Genomic DNA, 18,483 nt, shown 5'->3' on the forward strand with positions numbered 1-18,483 from the left:
CAGTCCTGCAAAAAAAAAAAAAATCCATCATAACATTAATTTTCAGGTTTGCTTGTTAAGTATGAAGGAGTGCCTCTATTTTATGTCTTGTCTCTTTTACTCTACATCGTTTTGGCATTTTTAAAGAAATGCAACAGAGGTCAGATGTGTTTGGAGTGATTTGGTTTCAATTCAAATAATGGTTATACAGTTTCAGAGCTAATACAATAAAAGTCACCAAGAATGATCTCTAATTAGCACTTTGGAAAACTGCAAAACATAACACAAAAGAAGTATAGTATTGCAAAATGTATTTTCTGTGCTGCATCATGTTTGAGTCAAGAAAAAGATCTTTCTCTTATTTTATTCAAGGTTTTCTGTCAGATCTAATTTTGGTCTGATGTTACTTTATATTTGATTTGACATATGAAGCCTCACATGGTTTTAAAATGGTACAGTGAAAACAATAATACTTGACGCCAAACTGTTTTTTTTTTTTTTTTTTACATGCAAGCCGTGCCAGAGAGAATTACAATTGTTTCATTTTTTTCCCCCTTCTAGTCTTCCATCTTTGAAATTGCAATCATTACATTTAGTCCCTAATGGCCAAAAATCTGTGGGACCAATCGAGAAAAGTTTGGGAAAAATTCCTCTCTTGAGCTTTGGCTGATACTAGTCACATGCTATATTTGCGTCCCGGAGGAATGCATTGCTATTATTTCAACAGAGACAGCCCAACAAAAACACAGGCCCCTGTTGAATGTTTACTGTATAATGGGCGTGACAGCCTACCTTAGCCCAATTCCGAGGTCTCTGCTGGTGTTTCCTATGAGGTATGACACTTTTACAACAGCCGGGCTTGGACTCGGATTGTTTTTGACATTTTCTGACTGCTACTGCTCTCCATCCGTCTCACAATCTCGCTCCTTTTTTTCTCTCACTTTCTCCTCTGTGGTTTCTCTGACGCTCCGTCTCAAACACTCTCTTTTTCTCTATTTCATTTCCTCACACGCACACAGGCCAGACATTTTATCACGCTTTTCTCAGCCGGACTCAAAGAGGACTCTTGAGTGTATTTTAAGCCCAAAGTCTTAATCTCTCATAATGGGATCCTTTGTGGACGTCAAGCAGGAAAGCCATATTTCTTTTTGAACCCTTTTTTTAGATTGGTGATAGTTGTGGTGATATACCAACGAGCAGTAAAACAATAAACTACAATGCTATTAAGCTAAAGCTGTCTTGTTTTGCAGTAAATTTAAATTGCAATAATCACATTGCATGCAAAGAAGCACAAAAGCTCCTTTAAACAGTGCAGCCGGATTTTTAAGCCAACATTTTGTGGTTTACATTAAAGTCTGTGGAGCTTTTTCTTCACACACACACACACACACACACACACACACACACACACACACACACACACACACACACACACACACACACCTCTAACACAGTCTAGAAATGCTACATGAGTTGTTTGCAGAGACTGGGAATCGTTTTCTAGCTTGTTTTTCATGCTGTTTTTGCATTCAGGAAGTCTCTGTCTTCACTGGAACTTTAAATGCACATGGGGATGCTGAGTCAGCCAAGGAGATACAGTGTTGTTCGTAGGGACAGTGGCAGCGGAGTCGGAGCAATTCAGATGTTCTTTATCTTCCTGTTGCAGTGAAATGTAGAGGGAACGTAAGCTGTACATTTACAGAGGCCCTGAGGAAATATAATACTCCTTCTGCATTGTGGCTGTTCTAATGCAATTATGAATAGTTCCTGCACAAGCTAAAGAAAAGATTACTATCCAAGCATATAAAGACTTGTTTGCAAGAACACCTTTTCATTTCAGTAATAAAGGGATTAATATGAGATGATTATGTAAACAAAATACTCATTATTGTTTGACAAAAGCGTAGACACATTCATGAGGAAAATCATGTATGTCAGTGTACACACATGTATAAGTGTATATATATATGCTGCATGGAGTGTGGACACACACACACCACATTTTTGCCCAGACTCTGTGATCTGATTTTGAATTTGGCATCTTGTTTGATGTCTTTTTGATGATGGACATGAAATAATGTCCAAATCACCAGAGGCTGGAACATCAAACAGATTCAAATGAAAACACGGTAATGTCTTCTTGGACCGAGCGTTATTGCACCTTCATTTGCCACTGCCCCATGGAAAGCTGGGCTTCTAAAAGATGAGTCGATAAATGAAGGACTTTCATCTCCAACAAACTTCGACAAGTTCTCTCTTTTTTTTTTATAGGCAACACAAACACTGCATAGCTAATATTTTGCATCAGAACACAATCAGATAAGAACCAAGGGTAATGTTGGGTAATGTTGAGGACCGGTCCACGTGGAGAGATTATCTTTGAAGAGGATGAATGACCAGAAATCATCACTGGAGAATGAGGAGAACACGAGATCTGCTGCTCGTTGTATCAAGAACTAACTCTATTCTTATAAGAATGGGACGTGATCATCTATGTATTTTACAATTTCAGAATCCAATGTTCTTTAAAATAATAGGGTGAGATAGCTAATACAGAGCACAGGTGACTTAGTGATAATGAACCAATATATATGCATCATGCAAAAGTGATCCTTATGCTGAGCAAAAGGAGCTCAGCACATTCATTCATCACGATTTGGTATGTTATGAAAGAGCAGATGAGGAAACTTCTTCTCCTCAAAGTAACATCACACGAGGCCTGAGGGCTTTGACTCCTGATGTAAGGCAGCTTTTTAGTGTTTATAATAAAGACGCTTTCTCAGATGGTGCTGGCCAAGGCGTGAGCAGGTCATCAACTTTGCATGTCATTTGAATTTATAACTTGAGAAGAAGCCAAGTGTGTGTAAAATTCACACACCCGTTCTGGAGTCTCTCTGGGCTTCTGGACTGCTCTGTGTAAACTGAGAGGATGATGTTCAAACAACAAGGCAGACAGCCATGGTGGACTCACAGCTTTGCTTTGGCCTCCGTGTCAGTCTCCTGACAGCAAACTGGCACCCAGCTACAGCTAATAAAGTGCACCACCCACCCACATCATGTACTGAACTGAACGTGTGTGTGTGGTCAGCTGGATAGCAGCAGGAAATTCCTGTAAAGCTACGGATGAAAGACATATTGAACGCTAAATCTGCTAAATCCATGATGTGTTAAATCTACAATCTTTCTCCTCCTTGTGTGATGGGGTACGTATCGACACATTTAATGATTTAGACGGGCCTGATTATTAATAATTATTGCACATCTTGTTAGACCTGCATAATAACTTTCATGTTGTATTCAAACAGTTACTGTCATAGCTTAAAGCAAGTCATATTGTACACTTTCATCAAAATGAATGAACAGAACAATGTCAGCTCATGATCTGACAAAGAAGTGAAGCTAAAGCCCAAAAGAAAATAACAGTGTTGTCAACTTTTTGTTATTTTCATACACTGCTATGTGCCTCTAAGATTTTTTCAACAATTAAACAGTTATTTACAGATGTGTTCCTGAAAAGATTCAGTGTCTTATTATAGAACTAGTCGAGCTTATTGTCATTAACTTAAAAAAAAAAATCTTTAATTTGATTGCATTTCAAAACTTTAAAACATTTGTAATATCTTAACTCAGTGTATCTTTTTTACATAGTGTCAAAGTGTACATTTGTGTTTGGTCTGCTGAAACACTCCAGGAGTTGAGACTGTATGCTTTATATTGATTATTTCTCAGTGAGCACGCTGAAGGGCTGGACGTGATATAAAACACATCATACTGGGTTTAGTAATCTCTTGATTGTAATCTGGAGCCAGAACTGTTTTCCTGTGATTATATAAATAAACCTTCATAGAACTGTCATTACCTCCAATAATTACACATATGTTAAACAAACTTAAAGTCACAACAACTGCAGACAGCATGGTCCCTTTACAATTCCACCTCTGGATACCATACTGAAGCTGGTTTGATAATGGCACTTTAACAACTTGTAGTTGTTTTTGTTTTCTCATAATAATCTCGTCCCTCCGCTCCTGAAATAGTGGTTCAATGTTCCAGATGACTAAAAACTGTGTCCCGACAGAGCCAAGCATTTATTTTAAGTCAATTCCACAGACATCATCCTGCTGCTTTTAATCCTCACTAGCACACTAAATGTGTGTAATCTACAGCTAAATACCCCCCCCCCCAAAAAAAAAAGAAAAAAAAAAAAGACCACAATTTGTTCCTGTCCAGACACTGTGAACATTGGCTAAAAACACCGGAGCTTTGCTGTTTAAGGAAATGATTCTGTTTCTTAGCCTGACTTTATTGATAAGCAGCTATTAAAGATAAATGTCTTTTATTAGGAAGAGTTTTGAATCAAAAGTTCGAGACAGGCTGGATTAACACTAAAACATTGTTACTTTCAGTCGTGTAATGAACATTTTAGACGGTAGTAGAAATTGTTTAATAACCTCCAGCCTTATCATGCGTTTCTCAGAGTTCATACACAAAATGAAAAAGCAGCCAGACATCTACGAACAAGAAAAAAATTCACATTTATTTGATATCAAACAGGAGTTGAATTAAATATCAGCTGATGATGGGCTCTTACAAAAGAAATAAAATGAACCTAATCAGTGCTGCAACAACTTTTTCACACTTTTCCAACCATGTTCTTTTTTTTCTGAATAGTTCAGTTAATAAATTAATTAGTGTCAAAGGATGAAACAAGTCGGCAAATGCTGCCCTATCGCGTTGACACGAACGTAAGTCTTTAAAACCTGACAATTTCTTTCAAGTAAAATAAATTACACAAGTTTCCAATTCACTCCAAATCTGTGCATGGCCTGGTGTTAACAAAGACTACTGGCGAAAAAACTCATCATTCATGAAAGCAAAAAGCACTTCACAAGCAGAGACGTGAGCATGATTTCATATGGTTGTAATCTTTCAAACTTTTTTTTTTTAATATTCAAACATACTACAAGAGTCAAGTGTGAGAAGGAAAAAGCACATTTCCACCATTTGATTGAACTTATCTGAAGATTGGTTTTACCATCGAAAGGGCATGACTACCGAGTGGATGCCTTTTCTGATTTTTTTTACGGCGTTTTTTTTTTTGTCAACTTTTTACACTAGAGGTACAGCAAAATATATTTTCTTTAGCTGTAACTGGTACAACAGTTAAATGTGCAACAGAGAAAATATAAGGCCTGAGTCTGAATTAGTGGTTTCTTAACTTTACAGTCCTTTCTGTGTAGTGGAGCCACACTAGTTCTAGTTACTTCATGACTAAAAAGACCCTGGTCCTGCAAAGACTCCCATGAGTATGTCAGGAGTTTCATAGTTCTTTGCTTTAAGTATTTTTATTTTTTATCCCTTATTCTTCGACAGCACAGAACAACAGCCAGACTTTTCTCTGACACAGTGTGTGTTATCCTCTGCACCGCTCGAGTCCAACAGCAGAGCTTTCACAGTCCACATTTGTCCGGCCTCGGATTGGACGTGTGTTGTGTGTTAATGAGATCTTTGTGCAAAAAGTCAGTTCTTCATTTCTTTTCCCACCCAACAACATTTCACTTCCCCTTCCAACAGAGAGGGCTCGTGGAGCGCAAGGCCAGACTGGTCGGCTCTCTCAACCTCAACCAGAAAGCACCCATCTATTAAACCCTGTGCAAAACAAAGACTAGCGCTCAGAGGCTGGTTATGAGCTGCATCTGTCCATCGCTGGGCGCCTCTCCCTCCTGTGCACACTCTTCATTATTGGGTGGGATAATGCACCCTTCGCTGGTGCCTCGGTTTATGTGGTAATAGGACATGGGCTGGGGGGTGTCACCCAGCTCGGGCATGCTTTTATGATACGCATCCTCACTCTCACTTTGAGGTGAGGGGGAGAGCTCCTCTTCCTCCTCCTCAGGGGGGAACGAGGAAGCTGAGGGTGATGGGGAGTCTCTTAGATTTGGCATGCTGGTGTACAGGGAGTCTCTGTTATTGTTGGGGGAACTTGAGCCCGTGTCCTCCATGGCAGTTACAGTTTCAGAGCCATGGCCGCCCTGCCCCTCCAGACGCCGGGGGGCCTTCTGGGCACTGTAGAGCAGGGAGTGAGTCCTCTGAGGCAGGAGGGGGGCTTCAAGCGCCTCCTTGTGATGGGGATGCAGGAGCAGCTCCAGGGTTGCGTGGCCTCCTCGTCCACTTCCTCTCTGGGGGGATGAGACCTCAGTGTGGTCTGCCACAATGGCGTCGTCCTCACTGCCGCTCCCGCCCCCACCTCGGTCCACTGTCACTCTGGTCTGTGGAGGCGGGGCTCTGTCCCGCTCCCTCTGGGCGTCACGACCTTTAGGGGCCCCGCGGGGCCTCAAGTTGTTGTGGACAATCTCAGATATGATCATCTTCTCAAAGGCAGCGTCGTCCAGGTTGAGGCCCCCCAGGTCAGCTGGGGCCCTGACGCCCACAGCCTCATAGTCTTCGTCTCGCAGAGAGTAGCTGTTGTTGAAGTTGCCGTTGAGGGGGAGGGTGTCCATGGCGCTGATGTCCCTGCTGTTGCTCAGAGAGTGCTGTCCTGCAAGGAAAGGCAGAGAGAGTCGATGAGCTGTAATCTTTTGCATTGTCATCAAACAAAACAGTCTCCACTACACCATCAACATACAACTGATACTGCTCAGGACACTGCACCCTCGTGCTCTTTGATCTCCAGGTTAATTTCAATTTTATGCAAATACAAGAAACTTTCAAATTCAAAGGAGAACCCAATTAGCTCCCCATCATGTCCATTCTCATCAAGGCTGAATATCATTAAAGCCAATCTAAGATTATCCTGAACAATATTGGAGAAATGGGAACAAAAGATGACTTCAAACTGAAAAACTACAGCACAGCAACACGCGTTATAAAGTAGCTTATGATCAGGTAACAACACAGCAGCACACAGGAAGCAGCAGGATAGGATATGCATCCAAAAAATAAAAACAAGCTGATGAGGAAATGGTGTGACATTAACAACAAATAATATTAATAAAGGAAAAATAAAACATTCCACCTGTTAAAAGAAGGCAAGACAAAAGAGTAATGTTGAACACAGATGGCCGGCCCCCTCTGAGCACCGGGGGCCCCCACAAACACAGCAACAACCCCCACACACTACAACACAGAGGCACGGTGCAATGACTCACTTTGCCAACACTCACATCAAGTGTGTCTGCTCAGGCTATCTGGCCTAAGAACAGCTGATGTGCAAAAAAAGTAAAACAGATGCTTTTTTTCAATTGCAGCAGAAACAATAAAATCACAGAAATAAGACAAAAGTGGAAGCTTGTCACATCCAGTCCGGATTCAGTCAATCCTAATCAGATAATGTCCTTGTAATTATCTATAATTTATCGAGTGTGATGCTTTTTCTCAAATTGTTGCAGGTTTAAAGGAGAGTGACAGTGAAGTTATGAGTTTAATACTTTGAGAGAGCTAAAGGACAAACCAAGGACAACTGAATCCTGGACTCAGCAGGTGAAAGGGTTCAGCGGCAAGCAAAGTCTGTTCTCAAATAGTCTTCAGTAAAAAGAAGGAACATTATTTTTCTTTGAGAGACTTTTAGAAGTGTACATCTATCACTTTTATGTGAAGAAAATGCACAGGCTCCCTCGCACACACACACACGGACACAACAGCCGAGCACTCTCATTTTGTGCGGCCCTGTGACTAAGCTCAAGTAGAATGATGAAAGTGAAGAGGGCTTGTTTGATTTGATATGAGGATTTTATTTACTGGGTACACCATGAGCCCGCAAGTGAAAGGCTTGACATTTTGTCAGATGAGAATGTCGTCACAGGCAGTCTTTGCACACAGAATTATATATTAAAAAAAAAAAAGTAACGGGAAATTGTAGTATTAGCTTTCAAATGAGCATGTCAGAAAGTGGATGATAGCAACTGAGGAAAAAAAGGTCTAAAAACAACATCAAAGACTTTCTCTGGAAGAAAAAAAAAGTGAACAGAGAGCAGAGAGCAAAAGGGCAGAATACGGGAAGGGAGGGGGGAGATTATTATACTTTTCTCTGAATAGACTCTACTTCCAAATTTGCATTTGTTTATGCCCAGGCAGTGATTTTTATTGCAGACAGGTATTGTCTACTGGGAGCAGGGGAAACGATGTGAACAGAATTCAACTGGACACGGCGACAGCTGCACTCTGGGAACTGTTCCAGCAGAGATTCATCCAAGATGTTCTCTGTACAGATTTTTTTACTGCATCAGAACATCTGCAGAGCATTACTTAGTATTAATACACTCACAATAGAGGACACGCTCATCCTCTTCCAGGAGCTAAATGTAATGACTATAGCAGGCACATTTTTGCAAGAGCTCATGTTAAACTTGACAGTCTCTCTTTGCAGATTTCTACTGGGTCACTGATCTTCACACCCCTTTTTAACATTTGTGTGTCATACTGTTGCCTGCCATACAGAAACAAGTTTCCATTTGTTAAATCTGTGAGATTTTGGGACTTTTAGCTACTGTTGTTTGAATATGAGTTAGTGCAGAGGCTCTCTTCAGGGAGAGAAGAAGTCTACTGCAAGTAAAGGAGATGTTTACGTCGTCGATAGAAAGGATCTGCTAATTAAAGCTATCTCCACTTTTAAATCTGTCTCCAGTGCTCCGCTGTTAAAAGGCAATTACCATGCGGGGATTAAGCAGGTAAACATTTTAGGGCAAATAATGCAAAAGCTCTATGTACACACACTGACTTCTGCGTGTGAGCTGTTGCCGAACTCATAAAACACAAACATTATTGTCACAAAATATCCCATTTTTCTGACAGTATTTGGTCCCGAGCCTGCTTCATTATGACTAGATTTAAGCATTAAACAAGACACTGACGACTGCATAGGGTCAAAGATATACGTTACTTCAAATCCTCTCCTCACCCATTTTGGCCATAGAGCTGTTTTTCTATATTCTCTTTTATCATCAAATGCCTGTGAATATCTGAGAGCTATGACTCTGTCCGCATTGCGTCATGAGCTTCTGTTTTTTTCCCCCGCCTTTGATTGGGTTTCTTTTGCTCTGCCAGAGAGGGAACTAGGTCACCATAAACACTGAAATGTTTTAAATCAAACTCACGTCTAATTCAAAGTAAGAAAGTTAGAAAATGTACAGAAATCATCCGCGGGTAGAGGTTAACAACATAAAGGATCAACCGGCATGTGAAGCTCTTTGAACATGGAAGAATTCCCATATGACTGCTCTGAAGATGCGATAGCACTGACAACTCTGAGTTTATCTCCATCTGTGTTTACAAAGGAGAAATCCTGCATAGATAACAACTAAAAAATACAAAGACGGTGTGACGAACAAACTGTTAATCTACATTAATTATTCTCAACATGTGTGCATGCATGCTGTGTGCTTCAAGTCTTCTCATGTTGTTAATAAATCTGCCACACTTACAGGAGAGAGTAGGATGAGAGGTTTAATATCACACTCATATCTCTTCTGTTTGTTTAATATATAGCTACAGTTAGGCACTGGTAAGCTTAGATTTGCTAAAAGACGGGAGAAATAAGCTTCCAAGCAACTCGACAGTTTTCTGAACTTCTTCAATGCAAACACAATTTGAAGAGTTAAAAAAAGATAATGCAGATTGACATGGGGTTGTTTGCCAGACTTTTTCTCGGTTATGACCTGTAATTTTTTAGGTCACAGTTTGTTGCCTGGCAACTACTCAGAGGTATGCAAATAACCTTACAAAAAACCTCTTAAGAAGACAAAAGTATCCGACTTTGTACGGATTAAACAAACAAGATGCAACATTTGTTAAGTGAATTGAAATCATAAAGTAATGTGGAGTCTAGTTCTTGTTAAAAAAGGTAGTTGGTATTAATGTGAAAACAATCAGGTGCTCTTTAAAATAGGGATAGAAATTAAAAGAATAACTCGAAGGCTATTGAAAGACAATAGTGTTTGTTGTCTAATAGTAATCAAAAGCATACTGATTATTAAAAACCTTCATCACATCATAGCTGTGCTATATTAAACAATATAACAAAAAATTATTTTTGATATTTTTACTGATAAGTAAGTTTGAAAATTGTTTGGTAACTAAAGCAGCAAGCATAAATTGAGATTAAGGCTAAGATAGTAGTTTTAGCTTGTTTGAACAAAAACAAAAGCCTTTTTTTATTATTATTATTTATATTATTATTGTTATATAGTAGCCAAGCTTTAAAAGTTGCTAAAGAGCAGATTTAGTTACTTAGAGAGCTAGCATGAATCAAGACCAAGGCTAAGCTAGCTGCTTTCAATTAAACCACAGCAGGTTATTCTTTATTGTCGGGGCCCATAGACTAGCGTTGGCTTAAGTCCTCGAGCGCGGGCTGCCAGAATTTAAATCTGACCTGTGGTTCATTTCCCACATTATCGTTTTGGTAAAAATTAAAAACAAACATCAAGCAGTAGAGTTTCTAAGCTTTTATACTTTGTTAGCGTTTGGTCAGGCTAACTATTGGTTTTTACCTATTTTCGGTTGTTGTACTACGCTAAACTATGTGGATAATTAGCTGCAGGCTAAAATAACAAAAGAACATGAGAGTGATAGCTCCTTTTTCTCTCCACAGAAGTGTGTTTTACAAAGTTCAAACAAACAAACAAACACAAGTCTATATAAAAATAAAAGTGAAGGGTGGATGTGCACCTGGGGAGTGAAAGGCCGGTGGAGAGGGGGTGTTGCACACCACAGTTTCTGCCAGCAGGTTGTTATAGGGGTTAGTGTCGTGGGTTCGGAGGAGAGGGTTAGTTAGGAGGTAGTTGCCAGTCATCCCTGAAATAACAGGAAGAGAAAGAGAGAGAGAGAGAGAGAGACAAAAGAGAAAGAGAGGGGGAAATCAGGAGGGGAAAAACAGTTGAAGAAAAAGAGCTCGAGGTTCTGAAGTTCATGGTCTGTGGTGGTATGCTGGGTCGCTGTCGACATAAACAAACTCTGACATCCGCTGTACAAAATCTGACACCACAAAAGATTTATGACCTGCAATCCGTCTGCCCTCTATTATGGAGCAGCCATAGAAACGACAGTCGAAGCCAGACATTATCCAAACAATCGGCTGATGTTACTGACAAACAATATTATCACGACAAGTGTTGACCAAAGCATAGCAACACAATCAACTCCAGTGTTTATGTAAAAAAAATCAACTAAACAAACTCATCCAGTCGAGACACTAGACAAAACATGCCTAAGTGGCCTGCCATAAATAATGCAGTATCCTTATCGTCAGCATGCTTGTGTATATCCTCAAGAATGTAATAAGTACCTTCAGTTGTTTGGATGGATCGTGGAGGAACTCTGAGTTGGCATGTGTGTCTTTTAAAATAATCTAAACTAATTCAGAGCTACAGCTTAAATCTGCGCTGGCACATTCTGGAGCCACAGCTTCCAGATGCCGGGATCCCACCCAAAATCAGCTCTGACCTCAGCCTGACTTTGCTCATCTCTCCTCACCCACCAACTTCATCCTGATGATCACTCCGGGGTGAAGATGAGTTAGGTGGATGCACAGGCCGCCTCTCCTGTCAGGGTTGTTTAAAATTTGAACTCAAGTCCTCATCAGTATCACTAAAAACTCACAAACGCCCTTTTCTGTCTTCATTTCTTCCTTTCACATGGACCTAATGAAGCAGGAAAGTACTGAAATAACACTTCACAGGCTGCTGTTTTTGTTTTGATTGCTGAACACTAAGAGAAAACATTAAATCAGGCCTCCCTCTTTTCCCGAGCTGCAACCATTGAAGTTTTTATTGTGAATTCAGAGCTCCATGACAAAGAGAATTGTGTATGTGTCTCGTCTGGTGGTGGCGGTGGAAGAAGAAGAAGAAGAAGAAGAGGAAGAAGAAGAAGAGGAAGAAGAAGAAGAAAAGCTTGCTCACCCTGGTTGAGAGTGGAGGTGCTGTTTATGTCTCCTGAGATGAAGGAGGACTCCGACTGCTTCCTCACAGTGTCGTTCCACATCCTCCTGATGCGGCTCTGGGTAGAGAGCAAAGCAGCCATTGATCAGGACTCAACATGGTACCACTAGCTTTAAAGGCTTCTGGCCTTGAGGATTGAGTGGCTACAAAACTTTGTAATATAAAGCTGCATTTTTAAACACGATTCAGCGAACCCAAAGCTTGACGACACGATCATGCAATATGAAGCAGGGATTATTGATCCCATTGATGCAGAAAATGGATACTCCAAGAGTCTTACAACCTGTAATGTGAGACATGAGCTTCTTTTTTCTTGGTAGTATGCCGGCAGATTCTCAGAAGTGCTCTTAAGATAGATCTCACAGTCAGAGAGTCACAGAGAAGAAATCAGTGATCTGTCAGATACCACTTTTTTTACCACTGTCAGATACCACTTTCTTTCCCCTGATATATTCTTTTACTCACTAAACTTTTTCTAATACACTCTCCTCTGACCACGAGAACAGGCCTAAACGTTTAAAAACATGTATGACGACACTCAGCTCGCTACATTGAACTGTGACATTTTCTTGTATCTTCAATTTGCTCGACAAAATCACAACCTTTCACTCTCTGATCTTTTTTTCATGTGTCAAGCACAAAGGTTCAGAGCGACCGAAACGTTGTGATTTTTCCTAAATTTGTGTTGCTTAGTAAAAGTGATGTGTGAGTCTTTTCAATGTGATGTAAATGTTTGTCTCATTAAGACATTTACTAAAGTAAAACTTATTTACCGCCTCTTTATATATGACCTTGGTCTTTCCTGACGTTCAAAAGCAAAGTCTTACGTTACATAGTGAAATTAAGTACTGTGCTCAGAATTTCTACTTCATTTTATCCATTTAGTTAAAGGAACATTTGGGCTCCACTTAACATTGATCAATTTAAAGTCAAAGTTTCAAAATGACAAAAAATGCCTTTTCTAAAGGACAAATCTGTTCATGTCTCATTTTTCATATCGTCAACAAATCCTCTGAAAAGCTTTAAACAAATAATGAGTAAGTGCTTCCTCAATACATCCTCGACAGTAGCTGATTCTTCTGCCTGTCCTGGCTTTTAACATTAAGGCCATTTATCAGTGATGAATGTAATCTTCGGTTCACAAGTAAATACTTTCATTTCTTTAAAAAAACTCAGTAATTACCTTAATCATCTCTGTGATATTACAGTGGATAATTAACAGTTGAGGATTAAGACTTGGTGCTTTACTTTGTATGTTTCGCACTACCATGGTGTATGTGATCGACTTTTTGGAAAAACTCCAGCTCCCATGTTTATCACAATGAGGACATGCTAAGCATTGCAGCAGTGACGCTCATGTATGGGTTTTGTAGCTCCATTTTCAAAACATTTATTTTACATTTTAATCAAAGACTCTTTTCAGAACTGTACTTAAAAGATGTAAATAAGAGAAGACAAAAACGATTGAAACGATTAAAATCCTAAACGATCCACATAACAGAATCCACTGACTGAGTGTAATAACATACAAACCTTTCCACACTTTTTATCCTATACCTTGACATATCTGCTTGCTGGTGGTCTACACATACCTGTGTTGCGGATGAGTAGCGAGCCGTAGATCGAGACGTGGCTGTCTTCGCTGAAATGTGGGGGCCCTCAGGTGGCAGCGCGCCGCAGCATTGAGACTGACGGAAACATTTGCTGTACTCTTTGCGGACCTGCAGACGAACAAGAGATCAGGACAGAGTGAGCACAGGCGGCTGCACAATCCCTTGATACAGACATCCATCTATCAATCCATCCTTTTACTCTAGCCTGGAGCTGGAGCCAATCACAGCTGTCAATTGGAAAGTGGCAGGTACGACCTGGACACATTTCCAGGACAGACAGTCAGTCATTAATGCCCACAATCACACCTACGGGCAATTTAGAGTCACTAATTAACCTGCATATCTTTGGACTGCACAGGGATGCTTATGAACAAAAAGGGACATGCTAACCGCTGCTCCGCCTTGCTGCTCTCCCACTGAAAGATGCTTATTTCAAATCTTTATCAAATGCTTTCCAAATGACAGCAGGGAAGATGCAGAATATGTGGGGAGGGATAACAAACATATTATAAGGATGTTGAAATACTGCAGAGCTGAAGCTCTTTGATATGGATGTATCTAGGTGAGAATTTATTAAATATAGAAAAAAAAGCCTCAGGCTAAATCCCAGTATAAATATTTCCAGGTTGATATCTGCAGTACAAGGATTGTATTCATTTGAAATGTTCTCTGTCTGCTATGTTTGACAGTAAGGGAGCAACTATTGATCATATACCTGCAGATTATTCTGTCTATAAAAAGTGAGTATGCTAACATTTTTATAATAAAATAGCCCTCTCAAAAAAACAAGAAACAAAAAAAACAACAGCAATCCTAAAACTCCAACTCCACCATTTACTCAAATATAAGGGACAATAAAACAAATATGTAGCATTACTGGTTGTTACATCTACATTAAAAATGGGATTAAAGGGTGGCTGTTCAGCACTGGTTGGAGTAAAAAGATGTTCTTGTAGAAGAATTGCTCATGTTGCAGAAATGTTTGTACAAAGTGGTGGATTTATTTACTAAAAATGCACAAAAGAGCAAAACTCCACAGTCCATGGTACGTTAATAAAAAGCAACTAGACTGAATAAACTGAAAACACGGCCTCACAGCAAGATGCCACAAACAATAGTATCCCCCCAGACCTTGGCTCAATCTAGTTTTATTCCTCTCTTGGCTCCACCCTAATTGGAGCAAACCATTACAGGAGTGAAGGGAAGCCAAAGAACAAAATTCCCCCTGAAACAAGAGTAAATCATTAAGCAGCAACATACTATGACAATTATTCAATTGGGAAGCCGAAGCTGAATGCAAACAACCAATAATGAAAGATGTTTTATTTTGGTAAAACAAAAAACGCTACACAAACTGAAGGCTGTGCTTTGTGTGCAATAAGCCACGGATGGAGTCCTTCATTCTAATGACTCTGCTGGCTGCAGGAAGTTTAGGGAACATGGTAAAAAGGTGAAAAGTTAGGGAGAAACCTTTTCACAGTCAACGTATCCTGTGAGAGATTTACACAAACAACATATTGGTCTCTTTGCTTCAAAGGCGACTTTAAACATTAAGGAAATACTTGCTAACATACTTTTTCATTGAACAAATGTAACTTATGCTTTCAGCTAAATCCCATTTTTTCGTAAGATTGGATCATTTTTATTCTAGTCCTGTTGATTTGTCAGAAAATACAGATGCAAAATGAGAATCCTCACACAAGCTGGAAGAAGCAAATGTGTGGTATTTTCTAGCTTAATGACTCACTCGTTGATGAATTCCATTTTCGAGATTCAATTTCTTCTGTTATTTGACAAACCAGTCGGACAAGCAGTAATCAAAGGCGACATTACCTTTTTCTGGAGGAGGCAATGGAAGATGAAGATGAACATCCCCTGTAGAGTGTTGAAGATGGTGAAGAGGTAAGCCATCACAATGGACGATTCATTGAGGAAGAACAAGCCGAAGGACCACGTGAGCCCCAACAAACAAAGCAGAGCGAACGCTCCCAACACCCACGACCTGCAGAGGAGAGAGGAGAAATCATTGACCTTGTGAAACGGAACGACTCGAGGAGATTTCATCACCATTGATGGTTTGCATGTTTCTTCTGGATGGTCACGGCAGCTTGTTAAAAAATAAAAAAAACCCTCATTTGCTACATTCCTTTAGATTGCACTTGTGGCATTAAGTTCAAACATTATGTGCTGATTCAAAGTTTTGTGCAGAAAAAAAAAAAATCTTTGGTTTTCCCTTTGGGTTTTTAGCTCAAGAGACTGCAACTAACAGCGTTTATTTCAATGGCAGCTTCCTGGAATACTTCTGAAAATAAGACAACAGCACAGTCACTTTCAATGATGACGGCTGGTCATTATTGATACACAAGAGAGAAGTGAGCCATCCAGAGAGAGAGAGAGAGAGAGAGAGAGAGAGATGCAGCGGGTGTGGAGAGGAGAGAAGAAAAGGGAAGACAACATGTCATCGACAAAAGAGCCACAGAGGTATCGCTGCTGAGAGTGAGAGCTGATTGGACTAACTAGACAGTTTTGGAGGCTTTTTATACAATATTATCAAAAGCAACATTTCTTGAGTGTCACCTAGAACAAATCTGAATTATTTCTCTTGATTGTAACAGCTTCTCCGTTTGACAGAGAAACCAAGTACATGGCAGATTTAGGTAGACCTTTATTGAGGACAGTTGATGAGTTTATTATTTATGCAGCTTTCGATGCCACATTTTTTCCCCTTTCTCTTGAGACCAAAAGAGAGTCATCAGAGTGTCTGCTGAAAAATCCAGCAGTCGCATACATATGCTGGCCTGACTTCAAACATGTTGTTAAACAAGCAGAGAGGCACAGAGATGTGCAGGACATCATCTTTAAATCAAGCATATTCAGCCCACTGAAAGCGGAAATAACGGCTGGCGTTCCCTGTTTTTTTTTTTTTTTTTTTACCAATCTCTCAATCTAGGAGAATGTGGGCGAATCTGTTTTTCAGAATACGCGTGTAAACTACGCAAAGGTCAAAAACGCAGTTATGAAGGAATAAAATAGGCAATATAATGCAGGACAGTGCAAATAATAAAAGCATAAGATGAACTAACAAGGCACCTATATGGGAAGAAATGAAAGGGAAAGATATTGGTCCAGTTTTAGAGAAGAGAAAGTCAAATAAACGTTGGCCAAATGCAGCTTTTCAAATCTCAAGAGGGAGGAAATGGAAATAATGGGGCTTATGCTCTTTCTTTTCACATATAAGTGGAATCCATCCACACACAACTCACCTCAAAACACACACACACACACACACACACACACACTCACAAACACAGTCTCAGAGCATGCAGGCAGTGTAGTGCGGCCACACAATCTCCCAGAGTGACATCCTCACCTGATTCCCCCCAGCCGGGACGAGTCGGGTTTCATGGAGGTGGAGTGCTTCACCATCTTGAACATGGTCACCACCAGGAAGATGACATTGACCTGTCAAAACAGACGCAGGTCAGGGTGAACACACTGCGCTTTCTTGTAATTCCTGATGCTAACAGTGAGAGGTATTCTGATCCTTTACTCGAGAAAAGTACTAATACAAGCAAGATGGAATACAAAAAAAAAGTGAGAATAATAGTAACAGAATTTAAAAAATGTATGTTTTAACAGGAAACTTTAAAGGAGGGAGTCAATGTAGAAAAAATGTCCATGGGACTGTTTTCTTACATTTTGTTACAATACAAACATTTTTTTTAAATTTTCATTTAACAACATTTAATTCAATTTAATTTTGTTTATTTATTCCGAACATGTCAAAACATACAATATTCACAGAAAAAAAAAGAAGAAAAAAAAAAGTATTCACAAACCAATCATGTTCGGAAAGGAGCAGGGAGAAGAGTAAATCTTATTTTTACTTAAAAAATCAAAAACAAGAAATATCGGGGTGGTCTGACCAATTACGACTTAGCGAGAAATTCCGTGGCAACATAAAATGATTCTGACAATTTTGAGTCTTTGACTTCACTTCCAAGTTTATAAGAAGAAAAAAAAACACACAGCAAACACACTAACTGCCAATTTCATACAGTCTAAAAACTATGAGAGCAACATGTTTTACTTTTCTACTTGGCGGAGGTCGATGTCATTTTAACGATGTGTACAGGACGGTCACTGAGGAATGGATACTTTTCTTGTTTTGTAGAATTCATAAAGTAAAAGTGAAAATAACAACAAAACATTACTAAAAGTTAAAATTTTCACAAAGATTTGTTTGTTACTGAAAGAGTTCAAATCTGGACCATAAATGTTTGTTTGCAGGAAAACAGCTGTGGATAAATGTTCACTTCATTATGTGTAATAGTTTCTGCTCTGGTTATGTATCATGCTTCATAGTTCATTCAGTAATGTCATGTTTTGTTCATTCTCGATGTGTTTGAATGCATAAATCTTTCTTTTGTGAGCCGTTAAATTACCTTGGAAGCTTCATTCAAGAAAAGAAATATATATTTCCTGTAAGCTGTGAAGTAGTAGAATTAATTAAATGGTGGCATGAAAAGAAAATATTTTATAGTACATGTTACTTTATATATTAACTCTAGGTGCTACCATCTGTTACATGCTGTCAAAAACGCTGGGTTTGACTGTACAGTGAGCGCCAGCACCAGCATACCTTTACCAGGAGGAACAAGAAGCCTCAGTGCGGATCATAAAGTACACTGACTTCCACAGATAAAAAACACAGTGAGAGCTCGATGCTATGCTCTACTTCACACAGCTTTGGCCTTCAACATAAAAGCTGCACAGAAACGTTTCTCCTCCCTCTCGTGTTTGACATTATAGTCAGTCCCAGAGTGCAAATCCTCATCATCAGTATCAAAACGTATATCTGACCAAGTCCAAACAGATCTGATGTACTGCGAACAAAAGCTCCACACGAGCAGAGAGAGAAAAAGAACGGAGCCGAGTGCCATATTTTTGAAACTTTTTTT

The 18,483-nt window shown here is 39.6% G+C and overlaps 1 protein-coding gene across 8 annotated transcripts in view; it reads right to left on the bottom strand.

Moving 5' to 3' along the window:
- Positions 1-4,495: 4,495 nt before the first annotated feature.
- Positions 4,496-18,483, bottom strand: part of adgrl2b.1 (adhesion G protein-coupled receptor L2b, tandem duplicate 1) — an 85,140-nt gene continuing 71,152 nt past the window's right edge. For 3 of the 8 annotated variants that reach the window (XM_079349370.1, XM_079349369.1, XM_079349373.1), the window contains 6 exons: positions 16,893-16,984; positions 15,356-15,524; positions 13,502-13,630; positions 11,871-11,967; positions 10,642-10,767; positions 4,496-6,517 (listed from right to left, as the gene is read on the bottom strand). In XM_079349370.1, the coding sequence (XP_079205496.1) occupies positions 5,652-6,517; positions 10,642-10,767; positions 11,871-11,967; positions 13,502-13,630; positions 15,356-15,524; positions 16,893-16,984 (1,479 nt within the window). In that variant the 3' untranslated portion in view covers positions 4,496-5,651. Of the gene's footprint in view, positions 6,518-7,127; positions 7,182-10,641; positions 10,768-11,870; positions 11,968-13,501; positions 13,631-15,355; positions 15,525-16,892; positions 16,985-18,483 lie in introns of all 8 variants that reach the window. The other 5 variants (XM_079349372.1, XM_079349371.1, XM_079349375.1 and 2 more) reach the window with 4 other exon arrangements.

The sequence above is a fragment of the Symphodus melops genome (genome assembly GCF_947650265.1).
Source record: "Symphodus melops genome assembly, chromosome: 7".
NCBI lineage: Eukaryota > Metazoa > Chordata > Actinopteri > Labriformes > Labridae > Symphodus > Symphodus melops.